This window comes from Salvelinus fontinalis, chromosome 36 (assembly GCF_029448725.1).
Source record: "Salvelinus fontinalis isolate EN_2023a chromosome 36, ASM2944872v1, whole genome shotgun sequence".
In the NCBI taxonomy this organism is placed as follows: domain Eukaryota; kingdom Metazoa; phylum Chordata; class Actinopteri; order Salmoniformes; family Salmonidae; genus Salvelinus; species Salvelinus fontinalis.
Window position 1 is genome coordinate 7,694,648 of NC_074700.1, and position 27,791 is coordinate 7,722,438.

General features: G+C 42.2%; 1 protein-coding gene across 2 annotated transcripts in view; it reads right to left on the bottom strand.

The window, feature by feature from the left end:
- Positions 1–16,128: 16,128 nt before the first annotated feature.
- The window catches only part of LOC129835134 (nuclear factor 1 B-type-like), an 85,335-nt gene continuing 73,672 nt past the window's right edge, over positions 16,129–27,791 (bottom strand). For both annotated transcript variants that reach the window (XM_055900540.1, XM_055900539.1), the window contains exon 10: positions 16,129–22,183. In XM_055900540.1, coding sequence (XP_055756515.1) covers positions 22,048–22,183 — 136 coding nt within the window. In that variant the 3' untranslated portion in view covers positions 16,129–22,047. The remainder of the gene's footprint in view (positions 22,184–27,791) is intronic.

The window sequence follows — 27,791 nt, forward strand, 5'->3', positions numbered from 1 at the left end:
AGGTGTGGCGGATGTGTGTCTACAGATATACCGTAATCTGAATTTGACTTTACAGGTGAGGAAACCATGAATAAGGTTGAGCAACCTGTCAGTTCCAAGTAGATGTATTTTTCTCCAGATAGAAATAACACCATTCTCCATGCACAGAAGTGTATAAATTGACAATTGCTATTGATATAGAACTATAGAGCATTGGGAAAGTATTCAGACCCCTTGACTTTATCCACATTTAGTTACCTTACAGCCTTTTTTCTCTCATCAATCTACACCAAATACCCCATAATGACAATGCAAAAACAGGTTTTTATACATTTTTACACGTTTATTTAAAAAAATTAAATGGAAATATCACATTTACATAAGTATTCAGACCTTTTACTCAATACTTTGTTGAAGCACATTTGGCAGCGATTACAGCCTCGAGACTTCTTGGGTATGACGCTACAAGCTTGGCACACCTTTATTTGGGGAATTTCTCCCAATCTTCTCTGCAGATCCTCTCAAGCTTTGTCAGGTTGGATAGGGAGCGTCGCTGCACAGCTATTTTCAGGTCTCTCCAGAGATGTTCGATCGGGGTCAAGTCCGGGCTCTGGCTGGGCCACTCAAGGACATTCAGAGACTTGTCCCAAAGCCACTCCTGCGTTGTCTTGGCTGTGTGCTTAGGGTCATTGTACTGTTGGAAGGTGTACGTTTGCCACAGTCTGAGATCCTGAGGGTTCTGGAGGAGGTTTTCATCAAGGATCTCTCTGTACTTTGCTCCGTTCATCTTTTCCTCAATCCTGACTAGTCTCCCAGTCCCTGCCGCTGAAAAACATCCCCACATTATGATGCTGCCACCACCATGCTTCACCGTAGGGATGGGGCCAGGTTTCCTCCAGACGTGACGCTTGCCATTCAGGCCAAAGAGTTCAATCTTGGTTTCATCAGATCAGACAATCTTGTTTCTCATGGTCTGAGAGTCTTTAGGTGCCTTTAGGTGCGAGCTGTCATGTGCCTTTTACTGAGGAGGGGCTTCCGTCTGGCCACTCCCATAAAGGCCTGATTGGTGGAGTGCTGCAGAGATGGTTGTCCTTCTGGAAGGTTCTCCCATCTCCACAGAGGAAATATGGAGCTCTGCCAGAGTGAACATCGGGTTCTTGGTCACCTCCCTGACCAAGGCCCTTCTCCCCCAATTGCTCAATTGAAGCGGCCAACTTCAGGAAGAGCCTTGGTGGTTCCAAACATCTTCCATTTAAGAATAATGGGGGCCATCCACTGTGTTCTTGGGGACCTTCATCGTTGTAGAAATGTTTTGGTACCCTTCCCCAGATTTGTGCCTCGACACAATCCTGTCTCAGAGCTCTACGGACAATTCCTTCAACCTCATGGCTTGGTTTTTGCTCGGGCATGTACTGTCAACTGTGGAACCTTATATATAACCTTATATAGCCTTTCCAAATCATGTCCAATCAATTAAACTTACCACAGGTGGACTTCAATAAAGTTGTAGAAACATCTCAAGGATGATCAATGGAAACAAGATGCACCTGAGCTCAATTTATTTATTTTTTATAAATTTCCACAAGTTTTCATTTTAGGATATTGAGTGTAGATTGATGAGGAAAACATATAATTTAATACATTTTAAAATAAGGCTGTAACGTATCAAAATGTGGAAAAAGTCAAAGGGTCTGAATAGTTTCCGAAGGCACTGTAGGTAAATTAGTAATCCGTTTGGATAAGGGGTTTGTAAATATGAATGACAATTGTTTTATATCTATTTTACCTTATGATCGCTGGAAACAAATGTGAAACCAGTCATGGAAACAAACAAAAAAAGCATGTCAATATGACAGGTATATTCCCCTTTCCCACAGTGAAGTATGAAATGCGGTGCCGTTATACAGAATTTAAATTGAATGTCCTTATCACTTGTAGGGGTGAAATTTGGAGACCCAAGCTACAGTAGCGCCGAACCTACCAAATTATTTATGTGCTCTAGAATGTTTGAATTACCGTAAAACTTGAATTAAATGCAGTCTCAAATCGCCGCCTATCCCACATTAGGCATATACTATGATTCTATGAACAATAACATTTCATTTAAAGATACATTTGGAAGATTAAAAAGCAAGCCTATCTTGGGAAAGTTATGTATAGCCTCTTTAATTAAAACTAATTCAAGATCGGTGTCCCGTCCGCGGGACGGTTGAGCTAACGTAGGCTAATGTGATTAGCATGAGGTTGTAAGAAACCAAAACATATCCCAGGACATAGACATATCTGATATGGGCAGAAAAGCCTCTTTAAGGCATATTGATAGAACTGACCTTTTTCTGAGACCGCTTATTTTGTCTATTCAGTCAATTAAAAGAGTGAATAAAAATGTGTTAAACCCTGAAGCATTTATAATGCACTAACATAATTAATAATTTGTGAAGCATCTAGCCCAAGGGTGGGCAAACTTTTTGACTCGAGGGCCACATCAAGATTTCGAAATTCAAAGGAGAGCCGCACAGATTTATTACATGGAAACGGTGGCACCAACACTGGGAGGACTTTGGAACTATCATTCATTATTACTGTGAGTGTTACTTTTATGACTGGGAGCAATAAAGGGGCAATCTGTAGTTCAAACAATTACAAACCAGGAACCCCGCCACTGTTTTGGTTAACAGCTGAGGGATAGGGCTGGAAAAATGTAACCACTCTCAAATAGTCAGATCTATATACAATGCTAGCAACAAACATCAAGCGCTATGATGGCCCTCTGCTGCAGAGGACAAGTTCATTAGAGTTACCAGCCTCAGAAATTGCAGCCCAAATAAATGCTTCACAGAGTTCAAGTAACAGACACATCTCAACATCAACTGTTCAGAGGAGACTGCGTGAATCAGGCCTTCATGGTCGAATTGCTGCAAAGAAACCAATACTAAAGGACACTAAGAAGAAGAAGAGACTTGCTTGAGCCAAGAAACACGAGCAATGGACTTTAGACCAGTGGAAATCTGTACTTTGGTCTGATGAGTCCTAATTTGAGATTTTTGGTTCCAACCGCTGTGTCTTTCTGAGACGCAGAGTAGATGAACGGATGATCTCCGCATGTGTAGTTCCCACCGTGAAGCATGAAGGAGGAGATGTGGGGCTGCTTTGCTGATGACACTGTCAAATATTTATTTAGAATTCAAGGCACACTTAACCAGCATGGCTACCACAGCATTCTGCAGCAATACGCCATCCCATCTGGTTTGTGCTTAGTGGGACTATAATTTGTTTTTCAACAGGACAATGGCCCAAAACACCTCCATGCTGTGTAAGGGCTATTTGACCAAGAAGGAGAGTGATGGAGTGCTGCATCAGATGACCTGGCCTCCACAATCACTCTACCTCAACCCAATTGCGATGGTTTGGGATGAGTTGGACTGCAGAGTGAAGGAAAAGCAGCCAACAGTGCTCAGCATATGTGGGAACTCCTTCAAGACTATTGGAAAAGCATTCCAGGTGAAGCTGGTTGAGAGAATGCCAAGAGTGTGCAAAGCTGTCATCAAGGCAATGGGTGGCTACTTTGAAGAATCTAAATCTCAAATATATTTCTGATTTGTTTAACACTTTTTGGGTTACTACATGATTCCATATGTGTTATTTCATAGTTTTGATGTCTTCACTATTATTCTACAGTGTAGAAAATAGTAAAAATAAAGAAAAACCCTTGAATGAGTAGGTGTGTCCAAACTTGTGAATGGTACTGTATGTTACAGCACTTTGGTTTCACTCATAAATATGTTGAACTGAGGCCTCCGAGTGGCACAGTGGTCTAAGGCACTGCATCACAGTGCTAGTGTAACAGTTTTACTTTACGTCGTCCCCTCGCCCCGACACGGGCGCGAACCAGGGACTCTCTGCACACATCAACGACGGTCGCCCACGAAGCATCGTTACCCATCGCTCCACAAAGGCCACGGCCCTTGCAGAGCAAGGGGCAACACTACTTAAGTCTCAGAGCAAGTGACGTAACTGATTGAAATGCTACTAGCGCATACCCGCTAACCAGCTAGCCATTTCACATCCGTTACACTCACCCCCCTTTCAACCTCCTCCTTTTCCGCAGCAACCAGTGATCCGGGTCAACAGCATCAATGTAACAGTATAACTTTAAACCGTCCCCTCGCCCCGACACGGGCGCGAACCAGGGACTCTCTGCACACATCAACGACGGTTGCCCACGAAGCATCGTTACCCATCGCTCCACAAAGGCCGCGGCCCTTGCAGAGCAAGGGGCAACACTACTTAAGTCTCAGAGCAAGTGACGTAACTGATTGAAATGCTACTAGCGCATACCCGCTAACTAGCTAGCCATTTCACATCCGTTACACTAGCTGTGCCACTAGAGATTCTGGGTTTGAGCCCAGGCTCTGTCGCAGCCGGCCGAGACCGGAAAGGCTCATGTGGCGGCGCACAATTGTCCCAGCGTCGTCCCGGTTAGGGAGGGTTTGGCCGGCAGGGATATCCTTGTCTCATCGTGCACTAGCGACTCCTGTGGCGGGCCGAGCGCAGTGCACGCTGACACTGTCGCCAGGTGTACGGTGTTTCCTCCGACACATTGGTGTGTCTGGCTTCCGGGTTGGATGGGCATTGTGTCAAGAAGCAGTGCGGCTTGGTTGGGTTGTGTTTCGGAGGACGCATGGCTCTTGACCTTCACCTCTCCCGAGGCCATACGGGAGTTGCAGCGATGAGACAAGACTGTAACTACTACCAATTGGATACCATGAAATTGAAAAATACAACAACAACAAAAATATATATATATACAGTGGGGCAAAAAAGTATTTAGTCAGCCACCAATTGTGCAAGTTCTCCCACTTAAAAAGATGAGAGAGGCCTGTAATTTTCATCATAGGTACACTTCAACTATGACAGACAAAATGAGAAAAAAATTCCAGAAAACACATTGTAGGATTTTTAATGAATTTATTTACAAAAAATGGTGTAAAATAAGTAGTTGAAGTTGTACCTATGATGAAAATTACAGGCCTCTCATCTTTTTAAGTGGGAGAACTTGCACAATTGGTGGCTGACTAAATACTTTTTTGCCCCACTGTATGTTGAACTGGAACCAAAGTACTGTATCTGTTTGTCTTCTGTCATTTTAAAATATCTGTCATCTTCTGTCATTTTAAAATAGGATATATGGTCTACTACGGTATAGGTCAAATGTGATAGTCCGCCTATAACCAGCCTATAACTAAATTCCTATTCTATTCAAAGTTTAGAGAAATGAATCAAATTTGAAATTAGCTATAATCAGGCTGGTTAATGCGGGTTCATGCGAAGTAAAATTAATAGACGATGAGTAAACAGTACGCAGTTTAAGTGTGTAATATGCAATGATGGGTATTTTACATTGCCTGTGTCTTCTTTTAGGTCTGTGTGCTTCTCTCACAATGGACTTTAAAGGTGCGTACCTGTGTTCTAGACCCTTGCCATGTGGCTTGACGGTTTTTGAAACTGCACTTGAAGAAACTTTCAAAGTTCTTGAAATCCGGATTGACTGACCTTGCTGTTTTCAAGTAATGATGGCCTGTGGGTTCTCTTTGCTTATTTGAGCTGTTGTTGCCATAATACGGACTGGGCCTTTTACCAAATAGAGCTATCTTCTGTATACCACTCCTACCATGTCACAACACGACTGATTGGCTCAAAAATGGCAAAAATCGCCAATCAAAATCATTAACCATATTATACATTTTTTGGGATAGCAATCAGCATGTTTGGCTAGCAACTTCAGAATCTCAGAACTAACGACTGACTTTTGCCATGACTATATCATATGGTGTTAGGATGAATAAAAATATATTTACTGATTAAAATAAAGTTTTTAAATCATGTTGTTCATTTTTTTTATATGTTGGCAACCGTTTTATAAAAGCAATAAAAGCCCTTAAACATGGGAATTATTGTGAATAGCATCTCCTAAGGGCTGTTTCCCCGGCCCTTCGCGAACAGCCTAATTATACAACAGGTGGGTCTAATACTGAATGTGGATTGGTTAAAACCACATTCCAGACGGTGTCTATTCCACAAGTTACCACCGGCTAAATCTATGGCGTCAAAATGCCTATTTACTCTGTTCAATCTGACTGCACAATCCACTGTCTCATCAGCCCAGCCAGGCAATTTAGAAACGTGATCTCCACTATAAAAAGCATCTGGACATTGTCTAATTTCTTTTAAACTACTGTGACATTTAATTTTCAACAGTGGATATTCGTATAAACCTTGCTGTCTGTCTCTCCGACATGTGCAACATTATTTCAATATTCAAATTCGATCTCCGGCGGTCCCATAGTAATGAAAGTGTCAGGAGTCGGGATGAGACAGACAGGTAGGCAGCTTTTCTTAGCTAGTCGAAATCATGAATCAGCATCATTTTTATGGATATATACAAAGACCTATCAATAGAAAACATAAAATAAAACAAAGTGCAGCTAGCTTGTCTTTCCAGCTTCAGTATGAAGTGATTGTGTTAGCTGTGTTGTTGGCTAGCTCCTCTGAACAACAGTGTCCTGACGAGAGAGCACATTTTCTATGGCAGGTAAAATTGCGCATCAATAGCTCATTGTGATGGATGTATCCAAATAAATGTCACTAGAAAATGTCACTTAAACAAATACAAGTGCATCATTATTTGAATATGTTGGTAATCCGCTGTGTAAAAGTGATAATGCCTTCGAAGCCGGTGTTTGGAGGACATATTGGTGAAATGAGGTGACGTCCTTTTTTATTTGATTTGATTTTTAACTTTTTGGAGTTTCACCAATATATCCTCCAAACACAGGCTTCGAAGGCATTATCACATTTCCCAATGTTTCTTGAACTTGGGATTTCATTTGAACCTATCTTGTATTGTTATATAAAATGCTGATAAAGCTAATGAAAATGCTAATTCGTTTTGTCATGTATTCCCCCAGAACGGATCAGTGTCATTATCATTTCCAGTATCTATTCAATTATCCCCTACGCCCATATTATTATAGGTAAGTAGAAGTTACTTTGAAATGAAATACACTTTGTACAAATAATGACAATAATGAAAAACAAATAGTGAATGCATCTCCATTGTGGAAAAAAATCTGATACGGCCTGTTCTTTATCCCCCCAGCATTGATCTTTCTCATCATCCGCTGTGTTGTTACAATTATTGTTTCAGTTATCCCCTTGGTCCACTTTGTCATAGGTAAGTAGTAGTGAAGAAATACCATTTCGCAAAAACATTATTGCATAACCATTATGCAAAAGCTACCCTTCTAAAATTCCCTTACCTCTCTATCTTTAGGTGCTGAGTGCTTCAATGACTGCCCTGTTATGTTCTTCATCCCTATCTACCTGATAGGGTTGGGATGTTTTTATGTGGTCCTGGTGTTACTGTCTATGTTTATGGCCATCAAAGACTGTCAAGGGTTCTGCTCATGGGTCATAAGGATCAGTCTGCTCATTCTGATGTTCTGCCTCTTTGCTGGTGAGCGAGATTCCCAATCCAGACATATGTGGCACTGTTTGAACTTACTTTGAAAATGCATCCTTTGTCCCTTCCTTCAAGGAACAATCATGGCACTCCCTTACCTGGGTCTTGTATATAACAGTTTATTTTATGAAAAGCTGTATGTACACGTTTATTATACACTGAACATAAATACAGTATGCTGAACAAAAATATATACACAACATGTAAAGGGTTGGTCCCATCTTCATGAGCTGAAATCAAAGATCCCAGAAATGTTCAATATGCACAAAAAGCTTATTTCTCTCAAATGTTGTGCACAAATTTGATAAGCTAGCTTACATTGCTAATAATAAAGTTAGCTATCTTGCTTAACATTGAAAATCACGTACAACTAGCTACATTATCCATATGGTTGAAAAGGTGAAAGGTCTGTGGTGAAAGGTCAGTTCTCCCAGTTTCCCATTTGTAATTAATTACGGAGGGATATTCATGTGAAATTTCCAGTTCGGAAATCCAAACTTACAATCACTCCAACAGCATGTAAATAGCCCACTAGACTCATAGAGTCTCCAAATTTGATACATAGGTTCCTCTCCTTACAGGGAAGAAATTTGTTTCAGGGATCCACCATGATCCAAGAGCTGTGAGTCCAATTTCAACTGATGGTGGTATTATGGCACCGGCTTGGACTCTGTCAATAATAATATTATAAATACAAATATATTATATTTATACATTTATTTCCCTACCACTTTATCTACTATAGGTAGTGGGGTTGTTTTCGCTGTATTTCAAACAACAAGCTACAACCCGACCCTCAGCGACGGGAGCTCCAACCAGACCATTGCCAACGAGAGCTACAACCATACCTTCTGCTGTGGGAGCAACAACCAGTCCATCACCAACCCAGAGTACTGCAACAAAACTCTATACCTGTTTGCATTCTCTACCTCTCTGATATGGATCCTTATGGTTGTTCTGTTAACGGTTGGCCTCAAGTTCTATGGATGCGTCAGAATTGAGATGATCTTTAAGAGCTTGGGGTTGTGGTCGTTAGGTCATGACCCTATTTATTTGTGTTTCGAAGATTCTAATATATGATAAGAAACAGTAGTCATACTCATATGGAAGCTATTATGAAAGGCAGCCCACATGTGCTTTAGTTGATTGTTTTTTAAATCTTTGGATTACATTTTTGGGGGATGAGAAAACATCTTCAGAGAACTTGGAACGATTAAAAGTGGATAGAAAGTATTAATGGACCTGTATACCTTTAAATCATTTAATCTTGGAGTACTCCTTTTGTCTTTAATCGTCTTTTCAAGGCATGTCTGGTTGATTATGCCTGCTTCAAAACGATTAGAGGGAAAAGTGTTTATTTACAGTTGTGCTTTCATTTATGTACTCTACCTTTTGATTCAAAACAAAGCCAGTTAGATAAATTGTTTGACAGTGTGTAAAGTGAATGGGTCATGCAGTTTGACATACTTTATCACAAAAAGGGACAACCAACTGCACCACCACTTTCAATCTATGCGCTTGATATCTGACCAACAGATCACTGACCATTTCGAATTCCACCGTACCTTCTCCGCTGTACAATCCAGTTTCTGAGCTGGTCACGGGTGCACCTCAGCCACGCTCAAGGTAAGAAACGATATCATAACCGCCATCGATAAACGACAGTACTGTGCAGCCGTCTTCATCGACCTGGCCAAGGCTTTCGACTCTGTCAATCACCGTATTCTTATCTGCAGACTCAACTGCCTTGGTTTCTCAAATGACTGCCTCCCCTGGTTCACCAACTACTTCTCAGACAGAGTTCAGTGTGTCAAATCGGAGGACCTGTTGTCCGGACCTCTGGCAGTCTCTATGGGGGTGCCACAGGGTTCAATTCTCAGGCCGACTCTTTTCTCTGTATATATCAACGATATCGCTCTTGCTGCGGGTGATTCCCTGATCCACCTCTATGCAGACGACACCATTCTGTATACATCTGGCCCTTCTTTGGACACTGTGTTAACAAACCTCCAAACGAGCTTCAATGCCATACAACACTCCTTCCGTGGCCTCCAACTGCTCCTAAACGCTAGTAAAACTAAATGCATGCTTTTGAACCATTCGCTGCCCGCCCGTGCCCGCCTGACTAGCATCACTACTCTGGACGGTTCTGACTTAGAATATGTGGACAACTACAAATACCTAGGTGTCTGGCTGGACTGTAAACTCTCCTTCCAGACTCATATTAAACATCTCCAATCCAAAATAAAATCTAAAATCGTCTTCTTAGTTCGCAACAAAGCCTGCTTTTCTCACGCCAAACATACCCTCGTACAACTGACTATCCTACCGATCCTCGACTTCGGCGATGTCATTTACAAAATAGCCTCCAACACTCTACTCAGCAAACTGGATGCAGTCTATCACAGTGCCATGCGTTTTGTCACCAAAGCCCCATATACCATCCACCACTGCAACCTGTATGCAGTAGTCGGCTGGCCCTCGCTACATATTTGTCGCCAGGTCATCTATAAATCTATGCTAGGTAAAGCTCTGCCTTATCTCAGCTCACTGGTCATGATAACAACACCCACCCGTAGCACGCACTCCAGCAGGTATTATATATCACTGGTCATCCCCAAAGCCAACACCTGCTTTGGCCGCCTTTCTTTCCAGTTCTCTGCTGCCAATGACTGGAACGAATTGCAAAAATTGCTGAAGCTGGAGACTTAAATTTCCCTCATTAACTTTAAACATCAGATATCTGAGCAGCTAACTGATCGCTGCAGCTGTACACACTCCTTGTTGTCCCCAGTCCACCTGGCCATGCTGCTGCTCCAGTTTCAACTGTTCTGCCTGCGGCTATGGAACCCTGACCTGTTCACTGTGATTACTATTATTTGACCATGCTGGTCATTTATGAACATTTGAACATCTTGACCATGTTCTGTTATAATCTCCACCCGGCACAGCCAGAAGAGGACTGGCCATCCGTCATAGCCTGGCACCTCTCTAGGTTTCTTCCTAGGTTTTGGCCTTTCTAGGGAGTTTTTCCTAGCCACCCTGCTTCTACACCTGCATTGCTTGCTGTTTGGGGTTTTAGGCTGGGTTTCTGTACAACACTTTGATATATCAGCTGATGTAAGAAGGGCTATATAAATAAATTTGATTTGATTTACATAGCCCATCTGTAAATAGCCCATCCAATCTACCGACCGCATCCCCATATTGTTTTTATTTACTTTTCTGCTCTTTTGCACACCAGTATCTCTACTTGCACATCATCATCTGCATATCTATCACTCCAGTGTTAATTTGCTAAATTGTAATAACCTCGCTACTATGGCCTATTTATTGCCTTACCTCCTCACGCCATTTGCACACACTGTATATAGACTTTCTGTTTTTCTATTGTGTTATTGACTGTACGCTTGTTTATTCCATGTGTAACTCTGTGTTATTGTTTGTGTGGCACTTCTTTGCTTTATCTTCGCCAGGTCGCAGTTGTAAATGAGAACTTGTACTCAACTGGCCTACCTGGTTAAATAAAGGTGAAAAAAATCAAATAAATCAAATATCTGTCGGCCATATTTGTGCCCCAGAATAATACAAACAAGTTTGGTAGCCCTTTTCTCCTCCTGCAGCCTACACCTGCATCCAATTTGACTGGACATGAGTAGAGAGGGAGAGGGAAGGAGTCTTGGTTAACATATTTAATCCCAATGTAATTTAGGAGGGTGAAAGCTGCATGTCAGCAGTAACAAAAGAGGGTTTTGTGGTCGCTTGAAAGGTTTTCATGACAGCTGGGTTACAGTTACTCTTTTTTTTGGTTATCATCTGACAAGCCGTGCTGATGAGGCGGACAGACAGCACATAGCTGAAATAGTTCCTCCTCTGAAGATGATTGTTCGATAACACAGAAAAATGCTATAGTTTTTCACCCAAACACATTCAACTACTGTATTATAATATATTACATATTTGACTCCACTCACTATAACATTTTAGTTTTCGCCTGCTGCAGTTATAGTAAAATATACTGTACATGGCTTACAGTAACAGTACAAGGGGTAAGTCGAAGTGAAGCTTGTCATTTGTGTTCCGACTGTGTTCCCTGCATCTCCTCTCATATTTCAGCGGAACGGTCCCCGCCGCAGCCAAGGAATGCATTTCATGCCATAAATCTGGGCCTTGATAGGAACTTGGCTGCCCGACAGCAGTGCAGCACAGCTATGTGATGTACACTGTATGGTAAAGATGTTTTAAGGTGAACATTACCACCGTGAAGGAGGATGTACTGTACAGAGGTATAAGGACAAGGTCTCCTACAAAGAAGGAATTGGGGGAAATGACAGAACAAAGAAAACCAACCTGTCTCACCTCCTCCTGGGGATCCTGCTGTTGACATTCCTTCACTAGAAAATCACTATGATCGAATGAAGAATAGGCCTACATGTCTCTACTGTGGTCGGACTTTGTCATTTGGCACATGCTGTACAGCTATGCTCCAATCCCATTATAGCAGACAGGCAGTATCTTCTGTCGTCTCCTGAGTTAAAGCGCCCCCTGTTGTCTGAATGCACGATGGTGTGACAGTTTGAGAGAGACCGTGTGTTTGTGTGGTGTTCGGCACGGTTCTTCAGAGAGGAGGGAGTTAATAAAAAAGCCAGCCGGTACTCTGTGCCAGGTTTGTTTGTCATATCTCTCTTGTCTGTGCCTTATGCAAATAGGCAGGGGGCTGCGCAAGACGATCCATGGGAAACTGGTGGAGCTAATCCACCATGTTGAAGAGTCTAGGAGAGGAGGACTTTTCAATACAACCCCCCCCATTTAACCCCCTCCTGACACACACAAACACGCACAGCCGAACACCTGTTTCTATTCCACACATCAATATGTGTGTAAATCCCACGGTCTGAAGAACATTCAAACCTATATGTCCCACACTAATTGGCCTCAGTGTGTTGATTGTGGATGTCATACCACAAAGAAAAACATTTGATTAGGAAATGGAAGACAATTTGTATGGGAATTGTCAGTGGGTTTTTTAAAATAATGAAGCTACGATTGGTTTTATTGATTAAAAAAATACTTACAGTGCCTAGTTAATTAAGTATACACACCCCTCGCTCCGTCTATACATTTTGTGGCTGTAAACTGTTATCTATATTATTTGTTGCCTACAGATCTACACAACCCCTCAACATTTTCAAAGTAAAATAAAATGATTAAGCATTTTCCAATAAGAAGATGTAACAAGAAGATGTAAAAAACAAGATGTCTTGATTGTGTTTGTCTTCACACCCCAGAGTTAATACTTGGTGAGAGCACCTTTGGCAGCCATTACAGCTGTGAATACTTTTTAATAAGATTCAACCTACTTTTTATAACTTAGGGAAACATATATCCATTATTTTAGTCAAAATTGTTCAAGCGCTAACTTCGGTTGGGAATCATTGATGGACAGCAATTTTCAAACCGTGTCTCTGATTTTCAAGCAGATTTAAGTCAGGACTGAGAATGGACAGGAACACTCAACATCTCTTGGAAAGCCATTCTGGTGAAAAATACAACTCTATCCCAACTTTTTACTTGGGCTTTGCTCTTTTCATATTTCTTTTGATCCTGACAAACTCCCCATCCCTGCTGTTGACAAGCATACCCATAACATGATGCTGCCACCTCAATACTTGACAATAGAGAGGGTTTCACTCTGTTTTGTATTGGATTGGATTTGACCAAAACCTGTAGTTTTTCATTTAGGCCAAAATGTTTATTTATTTGCTGTCTTGTCTTGCAGTATTACTTAACGGCCTTGTTGTAAACAGAATGGATGATTTGGAGTGGATTGTTTAACACCGGCTTCCATCTTTTCACTTTGTCACACAGGCCAGTAATGTGGAGTGAATGCAATGTTGTTGATTCTCTGTATTTTCAAGTATTGTGGGGGCAGCATCATGTTATGGGTATGCTTGTCAACAGCAGGGACTGGGTGTTTGTCAGGATCAAAATAAATATAAAAGGAGAAAAGCCCTGGTAAAAAGGAAAACCCGCCGTGGTTTTTGGAAAACCTAACCATGGGAAAAGTTGAGGTGTCCCTGAATGATCCAGTCTTAGTCCTGACTTGAAAACCCGAGACAAGGTTTGAATATTGCTGTCCATCAATGATTCCTAAACGAATTTACTGAGCTTGAGCAATTTTGTCAAAAGCAATGGACATATGTTGCCCTAAGAGTTGTGCAAGGTTGGTAGAATCTTAATCAAAATTATTCACAGTTGTAATTAAAAAAACATATACATATTTGAGGTTGTGTAGATCAGTAGAAACAGTGTGTACACTTTCACTAGCAACTGTACCTTTCTGTTTAGATATTTATGCAGAATAATGTCCTGATGTGTAGCGTCTCATTTTCAAGAAGATCATGATACAAGTAGTTACATCTCAAACAGTATGTAAGAGTAGTGATGAAACAATACATCCGTGAGGCAAGGTTAGTAAAAACAGAGAAAGTTAATTTCTCTGTTTGACTGCACCCAGGGTTTAGTTCCTGTAGGTACTCACATGTCTGTGTTAGAGAACTGGTTGTTCCAGTCTTGCTGAAGTAACTCTGTCCTCCCCTCCTTCCCTCTCTCTCTCTCTTTACACTGCAGTAGTTTACTGAGAGCGCTCAGGGAAGAGCTTCATGTTTCACGAGGCTCCACAAAGGTCCACCCCGGAAGAAAAAAGGCCAAAAACAAAGGCAATCATGAAATCCCCTTTACTTGAGGCCCGAGAAACCTAATAAGAGCGAATCGCAATCTATTTAGTTTCTTCAAATCACTGACAGCAGGCTTTGATAAAAAAGAATGGAAAATATGTAGGATACGAGAACCGCCAAAACCCTACAGACTGTAGCTCCTCTATTGAAGCCAGATGTTGACTTTAACTGGGCAATTTTGATAAATGGCATAATGATTACTATTATACATCAGGGTAATTTTCTATCAGTCCGGCACAATGTTGTTCTTCTTTTATAGACCAAATGAACTCAGCTCGGTGCTCAAGGCCAGGTGCTAGTTTCACCTTGATCAGAACCATGGCATGTGTGTCTCCACAGCGTCCTGTCCTAGAGGAAATGCGGTGGCAGCCATTTTTGTTTTTGCAGTGGCTTATCTTGTGGGCACAACGATGGGGGTTTTGATGGCAGATGATATTGTAGAGCATAGCAATGGGGTTTCGGTTGTCTTTAATATGAGTTAATTGGAGTATTTGCGTGCTTTGTGCCTTATGCAATGTCCAGAATCCCATTAGGTCTGTGTGAAGGGCTTAGGGGTTCAATGTTTCATAGTCATGACCAGTATTGGGGGTAATGCGTTACAATAATAATATTACTTTTTGCTGTAACAAATAATATAACAGAATACGGTTTCAGTTTGAGTAATAATATTACAGTTACTGATCAAAGATAGGTCGTACTGTAGTTACTTTGTTACTTTTGTTATCATTCCCTTCCTATTACAGTTATTGATCCAAATACATATTTGTGATGATTATTATTCCCTGTTGGTGCAATATTTAAAATCCCCCCCGCCCCAGATTCTAATTGTTTTCGTCCTAGGTCTGACGTCCTCTCGCCAAGTTTACGCACGCATTACTCTGCTTTAGTAAGGGAGATGAAAAATGGTGTCTGAAACATTTTCTCCGCTTGGAAGTACTCCCATTGCTTTGATTTGTTAAGAAGACAAATTGAACATAACTGTTAAACGTCAACGGTGCCCAGGTGAGAAACACCTCTCCACTGCTAGAAACACAACTTCCAATCTCTTGAAGCACCTGCAAAAGTAACACGCCAAGACAAAACTCGTAGCGAAAGACCCCTGATCACTGCTGCTGAAGATACCTGTAGGCCTACCTCATCCAAACAACCAAGGCTGTAACCCAGGGAAAGCTGAACAAGCTTGTAGCTGGGTGTGTAGTAGATTTTGTGTCTGTCATTATTAGGTTACTTGTGTTGGTGTATAGGCCTACATAACATTGACATTGTTCTACTGAGTGAAGACGCGCAACATTTTGGGTGTAATGTAAAAGTAATATAACGATTAGTGTAACTAATTACTTTTCCCAGTCAAGTAAGCCAAGTAATTTGTTATTGTTGAAAGAAATAACAAGTAGTAGGTAATATTACTTTTTTTGAGTAACGACTGGTCGTGTCATAGTGACCCACATGGGGAAATACATCCCTAGCTCCTCTGTCTGCAGTCAGCTCCCAACTAAACATATATCAGAATATTCCAAGTTAAAAGGCCCATGTGTAGACACCCACAATTAGCTTAAACAATTAGCTTGAAATATAACCATACAACTTCTCCATGCCAATCTTCCCACTTTCCTTGCTCTCAACCTGTTTCATAAAATAAAAATGCCTGCAACCCTTTTGAATGCAGTGATGAAGTCAGTTGAGGCTCTAGGCATGTTATGTCATTCATTGTGATTGATGTCTCAACCACAGAACAGTTATTACGCTTTGAGTTTTGTCATTTAGCAAAGTGAGTGTCTCCAATTGTTGACTTAAAACAAAGTAACTATTTCAAAAGAAAAATGTACAGTTATATGGAAGTATGTAGTCATGAGATGTTTAACTGACACAGACAAGACATAATACAACAGCCATTTTTGTAGCATAGCTCATTTTATTGTTTAAACAGTTTTGCATAGGAAATATATCCACTTCCAGTAATTGACTGCAGTAAAAACAGCTGCTAGCAGTATAGGCTGGATATTACAGTAACAATCACAAAAAATGTTGAGCCTTATTTACATTGATTTTAATCTTGTGGCAATTTTAGCCCCTGCACCAAATGTAACCATCTCAAAGGCATTGCCTACTGCTTTAATGTTCTAAAATCAATAAAAAAAGAAGGGATATCAAGGCCTTCGCTATACAGTTCACAAAGGATACCTGTGGTTCCTAAACTGTAAAATAACAAGATATAAACAAAAAGATTTCAAAAATTCTCTAAAACGTACATTCAATACATACATAGACCTTTTGCACACACCTGCAGTGTTACTACAATTCACTACTGGAGACTGTTACATTATTTCGTTGGTGCTGTTGTTGTTGTTGTGTTTTTTAATTCACCTTGAAGTGATTCGCCATCGTAATAATGTGTGCGCAGCGGGAGTAAAAGTGCCACAAGACCCATAAGAAGTCAACCCTGCGGAGAAGTTGGCAAGCATTCATTTCTAAATGACATTAGTTTACATAATGTAGCAATTGACAATCCAAATAAATACACTGTCCAAATGACGTGTACACATAGTTTTTTCCCCTCAAAGAGCAAGCATGAGACGTGCGCACCCAGTTGACCAAGACCTTCAAATGAATGAAGCACAAAAAAATGTTCTTGTGTAGCCACATCTCAAACCAAAACAACAAACAAAAACCAAAGATTTGGGAGAACACGTCAAGGCGCCCCACACATACCGCTTCATTTTAAGTTGTTGAACTTTTTCAGATTTCAGATTTATTAACAATGGACACTCCACTGACACGGTGAGCTTGAACAGGCACTGAATTAATAATATATTTTGTTTGGTGATTAATAATACATAAAATGCTGGTTTTTATGTTTCCTGCTTACAACAACAACCTGATGTTAATAATCAATACATGGAACACGTCTATTGCTTGCGTAAAAACACACCTCCTGAAAGCGTTTTCGGCCATCCATCTGTCCTCTTAGTCCCTAGAGCACTAAACCTTCAGTAACTAGAACTACACAGATATTGCATGATTGCCACTGGTCCTCCTTGCATAAGGTACTAACTGAACGGTTGACCATGGATAGCTTTCAACAATCATAACTGAATATTGGATAATACTCATCTACCAAGCCTTTCTTATCCGTAGGCCTACATGTCATTCTGTGAAAACGGTTTCACCTGTGTACATACTGTCCAGAGATGATCAAATTAAAGTAGCCCTTTGAAAATAAATATTACCTTAAAAAATGTGCGCAACTAAAAAAACTGCCAATACCTGTATTTCTATGAAAGATATACCATGAGTGAAACACTGATATAAAAGGTCTGGAGAATCTAAGGGCAATTTCTATACGAGTACTTGAAGGGCTTGAATCAAATGTAGGTTAAATTATAGAAAGTGCAAAAATGTGTGATGCCTAGGGGCCACAAAGGACTTACATCAACCAATCCTCACAGCGGAACCACTTGCTTGATGTTGCATACACATGCCTGTTCCAAAACCCTAATAGACATATCAAAACATTGTCAAATGCTAGCGCCAAACTTCTCACGGATTGTTGCATCATCCTGTAATTACGATTTTTCTGAACGAAACGCTATACGGCACATTTCTAAAGGAGGACTTACGTACGATTGACACAACACACTTTAGCACAGTAGAACAACCTATGATGTCACTTAAGACGTTACCCTGGTATTCACTGGTGGTAGGCTCAAATCAGGTGACTTTATTGTAAAGTGACATGAATAGATATCCCCTACCGTTAAACATAGAACCCCAATCAAACCTCTATTTCTCTCGCTCTCCGACATGGATTCAAAACCACATAATCACATCACACTCTGTACTATGGCCACACTAACAAAAACAAGAATTTAAAATATTACTGAAATGTTTCCAAAATGGAAAGTTTATAAGCACTAAACACAATTTAAAAAAACATATATTTTTTTTTACATTTTAGGGTTCTGTATAGGATACTTCCCCTAAATACAGGAATATGGAAAATTGATAAAATACTTTTATTTTCGATTATTTGGGAAAAGCTGGAGAGTTGTAACTCAAGTCCTGCCTCCGCAACCAATTTATTGTTTTTTCTTTTTTTCATAAAATGGAATTGACTAATATTCCCCAAGATGTTTGAAAACATTTACAAACAAGGGTGTCAAAGAAAAATCTTGAAAAAGACTACAGTGTACAAACTCCTGCCTATGAGGCAGGCTTCTCAATAGAAATACCCTCATCTTCGCTCGTTGTGTAGTTTCATCCTCTCTATCCCTCATACATTCTCTCTCACAAGCACATACACGCATACTCACACATTCTCAAAACACACATTACTCACAAACTGACCCCAAAGGACTACTGCTATCGACGCCACCACAGTATTCACCTTTATATACACACAGTCTTCTACCCAAAATATCAACACCGCATCTGACACGTTTCTATCAGGGAAAATGCCCTTCAGTGGGGTCTCCAAGGGCCAGAGGCTGCAAAGCACTTACGTTTTCACACAAAAAAGGCAGAACAGTGCACATGGAACGGGGTGGCTTTTGTTTTTGTAATGTTTTTTTCTTCACAATATCAGAATAAGTATCTTGGTGAAGGAGGAGAGAATAAGCTTGACTTGAGTTTAATGAGTTTTATATGCTTTCTGGCCTCTCAAAAAGTGTTGGGTATATAATACAGTACCTTTCTTCGAATTAAGCAGGTAAGAACTTTCACAATTGTTGGGATGGAGCGCAACAGGTAACAAAACATCATTGTGGATTGTGTCTATTTGAGTTATAAAAGTAGTTTCTCATATTACAAAGTGTGAGAGTTATCATTGGAATTCTTAATGCCCCGTAACGCCTGAGATTTTGTTTTTGTTTCTTATATGTACGACTTTTTATCTTTTATTATTATTTATTATGTACGAGTTATATATTTGACACAACACACTTGGGGAAGACGATTAACCAATGCCCATGTGCTATGCAAGGGCTCCATTTTTCGTTCTTATTCTTCTGGCCCTACAGAGTACAAGGAAAATAGTAGATATCCTTCCTCTGTAGTCCATAGCTTATTACATGATAAAATACAAGGCTCCTTATAGCGATAAAATAACTCCCCCAAATGGGTAGAGTTATCCCTGGGATTTATACAGATCGAGTGCATAAATTTGACTACTTCCAAATACTTTCTTGAGACTGATTTGACCGGTCTCACAAGCATTTGTCGGTTTGTTGATTGTAGCGCATATGTGTAACAGGTAACTTTATATATAGTTTAAGGCATCTACTTGGGAATTGCACACAGCGACTGATAGAATGGCACCGATGATTGTTAAGGGTTAATGCTAATATAGCTTCCTGCATACAAGTAGTATGAGCAAAGTGTTGGCTTTTCACAAGTACGCAGTATGATTTCGGTTTGAAATTGCGGGTCTGATTAAGGTGAATGTGAGAAAAAAAAATTGTTGTTGAAATGATTGTCACACTCAAGTCAAGCCGTCTCTCCTGTGAAAATGAGCTTAGGCAATGTCACATGCTAGCACCCCAGATGGGAAGTTGAAAGAAAAGAGTAGATTTTGTCACAGTAGACAGATCAGTGACTTTGCAGCCATACGAGACCAACGGGTGCATTCTTTACAGGCAAACTGTAAGGTTAGAAAAAAGACCCCCTCCCTCCCCCACCAAGAATTCAAAACACACTGAAACATGTCTCTCCATCTCTCAGTACACTAAAAAAGACCTTGTCATACACTGCATAGAAAGCAGTCCCCGCTTTGGTCAATTAAAAAAGGAAAACAACAACAACAACAACAACAACAACAACAACAACAAAAACAACGATATCAACAAAATAAATGCATTACAATAGTCTCCAAACTAGCCTCTAATAGTTGCCGTATCTATAAGCACTACCTACATAGGCAAAAGTTGGTATTGCATAATTTTCATACATCTGAATTCCTCCCTCCTTGATAGTAACTGGAAGATGAAAAACAAAAACGAAATGACAAAAACGATGACAACAAAAATTAAAGGTTATTCAAAAACCACCGAAAATACTGAAAAAGAATGATGGTTGATTATAAACTTTAAAACGGCGACGATACACAGCCTTGATATGCAATGTAACTGTGAGATAAAGTAGTAAATGAAAGTTACAAATCAACAATGTCACAATTTTCATTCAGAGTACAAAACAATTATCTTATCATAAAAATGTTAATTTCTTTTCTATAATGGTAATAAATGCAGCAAAAAACAAGTGTAGTGATGTCTCTATATTCAAAAGGCAAGGCACGTAATGTGGACTAGTTGTCATCGTGCAAATTAAGAGTATTGGAGAGATTTGTCATAGAAATATATCTGGACTTGGAGAGAGGCCAAGGCAATAGACCTGCCGTGCACAATTCTAGATTTCAGGGACTGCCACCACTGTATCTGGGATGTGAGTGTTCAAGAAGCAAAATGTGCAAACCTCTGCAACCTTGAAGGTTCAGGGTTGCACAAAAGTGTAGATTTTTTGACATACACATACCTTTTCGTGAATGACTTTAACAGCCTGCATTCTTCTTTTTTTCCCCCTCGTCAAGTCATTTTATAAACACAAGCTTCATAAGCTGATGGCCAAATGCATATGTTCTTGATTTCAGATGCCATTTTATACACTACGTGTGTTTAAAAAAAAAAAAAAAAAAATGTAAGTATTTTTTTTCTCACAATAAATAAAAAGCTCCCCATGAGACTGAGTAGGGCTTAATAGAAGTGCTGTCTTGTTCAGTTCTGCACAGGTAGCTTAATGCACAGCTTCAAACACATCTCTGCATTTCAGGCTTACTATTCTTTTCTTTCCATATTTAGATACACGGAAATGCGACTGAAATCAAATCAAATGTTTGTTTTTTTAAAAACCTTTTTACGTTTACGTATTTAAAACAACAAAGTTTCATATTTACCCTCCTTCCTTTAGAGTCTTAGGGCTGACAGACATAGCTTCCCTTCAAAAATTCAATTGCACTTGCCTCTTTCGAGATTTTTAGATCATTTTTTGTCTTTTTTTATCCTTTTCTAAAGGAGATACGAATTCTTAAAAAACGGGTCAAATCTCTAACCTAAAAATATAGTGTTTTTCTCTTCTTTTTTACCATAGTAAGAGTTCACAACTCTAAGGAGTATAACTAACTTTTAAGTGGATAGCAGTACAGAATCAACAGGATAACGAGTTTCAGACAAAATAAAAATTGTATCACAGTAAACTGAAATCAAAGAAGAAAAACAAAACACTGAATTCACAATTTGTTCCTATGGTTACATTGTCAATAGTTTGACATGGGAGCCTCTTCTGCAGAAGGGGTAAAGGTCAGAGTTGAATAACTTACAGTCGGGTAATCTACTACCAGCCAGCCTTTGTGTGTTTCAGATCACTTCCCTTGTTTGTAAACCAAGGTTAAAAACTCCCAACAACAGAACGAAGAAGAAGAAGACCACCATCAGACTAAGAGTTGTCATGCTAAATATTAAGGCATCTAAATGTTTTTGTACAGAATACGTCACAGCATTTTGAATGGAAAGGCTCTTCTCACACAATGACTGACTGGCATGGCATAGGGTTAGCTAGAGCGGACCGAATCAGATTCGCTCCAAACCAACTCAAGTCTTCTTGGCCAATGTCCCGATGGGAGGAGGGGTGTGGGGAGGAAAGGGTGGAGGGGAGGGGGGAGGGGGGACAAAGGACAAACACAATTGTTTTAAGTGCTGCTTGCTGATTATTTCCCCCGTTGCCGACACTTCTTGTGCCCCCCCGCCCCCCCCCTCCGGGTCTTCAGTTCTCTGCCTCTGTGTGGAGGAGGGGGGGCTCACCAATGATGTTTATGCTGTAGTTCTGGTGGACATTTGTTGGCAGAATCGGAGTCCCGTTCGTGACTTGGAATGGAACTAAGCTCGCCCAGGTACCAGGACTGTGGAAACACAACAGAGAGAGAAGGAGAGAACAGAAGTGGGTTTTGAGTCACCTGCATTGAGCATCGGAAGCTTTTGAAAGCATAAGTAGAGATAAGACAACAGCGCCAATCAGATGCTCTACACGCACAATGATGAAATGCTCTGCAGCAAGTCATTACATTTATACTGTCACACATCACTATTAAATGAACAGTTACACTTTAGAGGTCTAGTCAGCTGAGGGGGGAAAAAAGACAAGGGTTTATTCATAATGTTAAAAACCACATTCAACTCCCCAATTATTTTGTTAGGCAGAACACAATTCGGAGTAATTAGCATTATGTGTTGTTAACATCCGTCATTATTATGCACCGCCAATCGCATTTCTACGAATCAGATTCTATGGCAATGTTTAATGAATATCCCCTAAAACTATTTCAACAAAATGTTCATGCAGACCATTTGACAACAGCATGTCCCAAGTCCACTATAGACTCATCCCTCTTACCCAATCACTTGCCACCGGGCACAGACATCCATTCAACGTCGATTCCACGTTGGTTCAATGTAATTCCCTTGAAATGACGTGGAAAAAACGTTGATTCAGCCAGTGTGTGCCCAGTCCGTTTGCTTTACCCAGGAAGAATGATGGAAAGGCCTTATGTCTAGTCTAATCAGTCTATGGTTCGAGGGGGACACAGTCAAACAAAGCGCTTCCGGTGTTTTCCACCGATTCCTCTGAGGAGGATGTCAAGCGAGGATCACACCTAATTCCATATCGACAGACCCTCTCCATGTTGATCAATGGTGCTACAGAAGGGGGTTGGGGTCTTTACAAATCCGCCCCATCCCTATTCAACGCACGCTAAAGCAACACAACACAGCGATTGTTCGCAAGAGGCGCAAACTGAAAACGCGGTCTGCCTGCGAAACAAACAATGTGTTGTTCTCAAGGGGCTCAATGATACGTACATGTTGAATAATTAATCAATTACCCCCACTACCCACTACATCTGAAATACCTGTCTCGCACAATTGCTACATTATAGGCCAACACTATATACAGAGCCTGGTATACAGACACTAGACAGGAGGAGGATATAGCGTTTGGGGTGCAAAGAATGAGGGATATGTTTGAAAGGTTATGTAGGTTAACCAAGACCCTCCACTGTTTCCATGCAGGTGTAAGCCTTCCTCGATAAAGAGAGAGAAAAAGAAGTTGATTACTGTTGTCAGTGGGATAGGAAGACGAGCTGACGGGGAAGAGGAGAGGAGTGGGGACCGGATATGTTGAAACACAGACTTAATTCCCCCCCCGAGGCTGTCCCATCTGACACGACTGTCTGTCTGTGTCCATGAATGGTGTCTAATGATCTGGTCTGCATTTCATACAAAACACCTCTCCTAGTGGCTCAGCCTCAACTAAAATCAACGGGAACCACATGTTCAATACCTGTTTCTAAGTGGATCAGACTCCTTAGAAAATAAAACACGAAAGGAAAAAAGAGAGAAGGAGAGGAGGGAAGGAGAGAGAAAGACTAAGAATTAAAGAAAGAAAGAGAGCGAGAGAAACAGAAAATTTAACAGCTACATTTTTAAGTGGAAAATGTTGGAAGCCAGATCCAGTCCTATAAAGGGTTAAAACACCAGAGATGATCTACACAGGCTATTTGGGCAGGGCTTTTTTCTCCTGCTTACTCCCTTCTCTTTGGACCCCTTCCCTTCATCATTCTCACTCTTAATTTCTCTCCCTCTCTCTCTTTGCCTCTAACTCTCGCTCTCTCGCTCTCTTTGCCTCTAACTCTCGCTCTCTCGCTCTCTTTGCCTCTAACTCTCGCTCTCTCACTCTCTTTGCCTCCAACTCTCGCTCTCGCTCTCTCTCGCTCTCTCGCTCTCTTTGCCTCCAACTCTCTCTTGCTCTCTTTGCCTCCAACTCTCGCTCTCTTTGCCTCCAACTCTCTCTCGCTCTCTTTGCCTCCAACTCTCTCTCGCTCTCTTTGCCTCCAACTCTCTCTCGCTCTCTTTGCCTCCAACTCTCGCTCGCTCTCTCACTCTCTTTGCCTCTAACTCCAACTCTCTTTGCCTCTAACTCCAACTCTCTTTGCCTCTAACTCATTCTCTCTCACTCTCTTTGCCTCCAACTCTCTCTCGCTCTCTTTGCCTCCAACTCTCACTCGCTCTCTCACTCTCTTTGCCTCTAACTCTCGCTCTCTTTGCCTCCAACTCTCTCTCTCTTTGCCTCCAACTCTCACTCTCTCTCTCGCTCTCTCTATCGCTCTCTTTGCCTCCAACTCTCTCTCTCTCTCTCTTTGCCTCCAACTCTCGCTCTCTCTCTCGCTCTCTCTATCGCTCTCTTTGCCTCCAACTCTCTTTCTCTCTCTCTTTGCCTCCAACTCTCGCTCTCTCTCTCTCGCTCTCTTTGCCTCCAACTCTCTCTCTCTCTCTCTCTCTCTTTGCCTCCAACTCTCGCTCTCTCTCTCTCGCTCTCTTTGCCTCCAACTCTCTCTCTCTCTCTCTTTGCCTCCAACTCTCGCTCTCTCTCTCTCGCTCTCTTTGCCTCCAACTCTCTCTCTCGCTCTCTTTGCCTCCAACTCTCTCTCTCTCTCTCTCTCTTTGCCTCCAACTCTCGCTCTCTCTCGCTCTCTTTGCCTCCAACTCTCTCTCTCGCTCTCTTTGCCTCCAACTCTCTCTCTCTCTCTTTGCCTCCAACTCTCGCTCTCTCTCGCTCTCTTTGCCTCCAACTCTCTCTCTCACTCTCTTTGCCTCCAACTCTCGCTCTCTTTGCCTCCAACTCTCGCTCTCTCTCGCTCTCTTTGCCTCCAACTCTCACTCTCTTTGCCTCCAACTCTCTCTCTCTCTCTCTCGCTCTCTTTGCCTCCAACTCTCTCTCTCTCTCGCTCTCTTTGCCTCCAACTCTCGCTCTCTTTGCCTCCAACTCTCACTCTCTCTCTCGCTCTCTCTATCGCTCTCTTTGCCTCCAACTCGCTCTCTTTCTCTCTCTCTTTGCCTCCAACTCTCGCTCTCTCTCTCTCGCTCTCTTTGCCTCCAACTCTCTCTCTCTCTCTTTGCCTCCAACTCTCGCTCTCTCTCTCTCGCTCTCTTTGCCTCCAACTCTCTCTCTCTCTCTCTCTTTGCCTCCAACTCTCGCTCTCTCTCTCTCGCTCTCTTTGCCTCCAACTCTCTCTCTCTCTCTTTGCCTCCAACTCTCGCTCTCTCTCTCTCGCTCTCTTTGTCTCCAACTCTCGCTCTCTCTCTCGCTCTCTTTGCCTCCAACTCTCTCTCTCTCTCTCTCACTCTCTTTGCCTCCAACTCTCTCTCTCTCTCTCACTCTCTTTGCCTCCAACTCTCGCTCTCTTTGCCTCCAACTCTCGCTCTCTCTCGCTCTCTTTGCCTCCAACTCTCGCTCTCTCTCTCACTCTCTTTGCCTCCAACTCTCTCTCTCTCTCTCTCGCTCTCTTTGCCTCCAACTCTCTCTCTCTCTCGCTCTCTTTGCCTCCAACTCTCGCTCTCTTTGCCTCCAACTCTCACTCTCTCTCTCGCTCTCTCTATCGCTCTCTTTGCCTCCAACTCTCTCTCTCTCTCTCTCTCTCTCTTTGCCTCCAACTCTCGCTCTCTCTCTCACTCTCTTTGCCTCCAACTCTCTCTCTCTCTCGCTCTCTTTGCCTCCAACTCTCGCTCTCTCTCGCTCTCTTTGCCTCCAACTCTCTCTCTCTCTCTCTCGCTCTCTCTCTCTCTTTGCCTCCAACTCTCGCTCTCTCTCGCTCTCTTTGCCTCCAACTCTCTCTCTCTCTCTCTGCCTCCAACTCTCTCTCTCTCTCTCTCGCTCTCTTTGCCTCCAACTCTCGCTCTCTCTCTTGCTCTCTTTGCCTCTAACTCATGCTCTCTCACTCTCTTTGCCTCCAACTCTCGCTCTATCTCTCGCTCTCGCTCTCATTGCCTCCAACTCTCGCTCTCTCTCTTGCTCTCTTTGCCTCTAACTCATGCTCTCTCACTCTCTTTGCCTCCAACTCTCGCTCTCTCTCTCGCTCGCTCTCGCTCTCTTTGCCTCCAACTCTCGCTCTCTCTCTCGCTCGCTCTCGCTCTCTTTGCCTCCAACTCTCGCTCTCTTTGCCTCCAACTCTCGCTCTCTTTGCCTCCAACTCTCACTCTCTTTGCCTCCAACTCTCGCTCTCTCTCGCTCTCTTTGCCTCCAACTCTCTCTCTCTGTCTCTCTCTCTCTGCCTCCAACTCTCTCTCTCGCTCTCTTTGCCTCAAACTCTCGCTCTCTCTCGCTCTCTTTGCCTCCAACTCTCTCTCTCTGCCTCCAACTCTCTCTCTCTCTCTCTCGCTCTCTTTGCCTCCAACTCTCGCTCTCTCTCTCGCTCTCTTTGCCTCCAACTCTCTCTCTCTCTCTCTCTCTCACTCTCTTTGCCTCCAACTCTCTCTCTCTCGCTCTCTTTGCCTCCAACTCTCTCTCTCGCTCTCTCTCACTCTCTTTGCCTCCAACTCTCTCTCTCTCTCTCTCTCTCCCTTTGCCTTCAGCTCTCGCTTTCTCTCGCTTTCTTTGCCTCCAACTCTCTCTCTCTCTCTCTTTGCCTCCAACTCTCGCTCTCTCTCTCGCTCTCTTTGCCTCCAACTCTCGCTCTCTCTCTCTCAGTCTCTTTGCCTCCAACTCTCTCTCTCTCTCTCTCTCTCTCGCTCTCTTTGCCTCCAACTCTCTCTCTCTCTCTCTCTCGCTCTCTTTGCCTCCAACTCTCGCTCTCTCTCTCTTTGCATCCAACTCTCGCTCTCTCTCTCGCTCTCATTGCCTCCAACTCTCGCTCTCTCTCTTGCTCTCTTTGCCTCCAACTCTCGCTCTCTTTGCCTCCAACTCTCGCTCTCTTTGCCTCCAACTCTCTTTGCCTCCAACTCTCTTTGCCTCCAACTCTCTTTGCATCCAACTCTCGCTCTCTTTGCCTCCAACTCTCGCTCTCTTTGCCTCCAACTCTCTTTGCCTCCAACTCTCTTTGCCTCCAACTCTCGCTCTCTCTCTCTCTCTTTGCCTCCAACTCTCTCTCTCGCTCTCTCTCACTCTCTTTGCCTCCAACTCTCTCTCTCTCTCGCTCTCTTTGCCTCCAGCTCTCGCTCTCTCTTGCTCTCTTTGCCTCCAACTCTCGCTCTCTTTGCCTCCAACTCTCTCTCTCTTTGCCTCCAACTCTCTTTGCCTCCAACTCTCTTTGCCTCCAACTCTCTTTGTCTCCAACTCTCTTTGTCTCCAACTCTCTTTGTCTCCAACTCTCTTTGCCTCCAACTCTCTCTATCTTTGCCTCCAACTCTCACTCTCTTTGCCTCCAACTCTCACTCTTTTGTCTCCAACTCTCACTCTCTTTGCCTCCAACTCTCTTTGCCTCCAACTCTCTTTGCCTCCAGCTCTCTTTGTCTCTAACTCTCGCTCTCTTTGCCTCCAACTCTCTCTCTCTCTCTCTCTCTCTGTCTCCAACTCTCGCTCTCACTCTCTCTCTTTGCCTCCAACTCTCGCTCTCTCTCTTTGCCTCTAACTCTCCCTCTCTTTGTCTCTCTCTTTGCCACTAACTCGCTCTCTTTGCCACTAACTCGCTCTCTTTGCCTCTAACTCACTCTCTTTGCCTCTAACTCACTCTCTTTGCC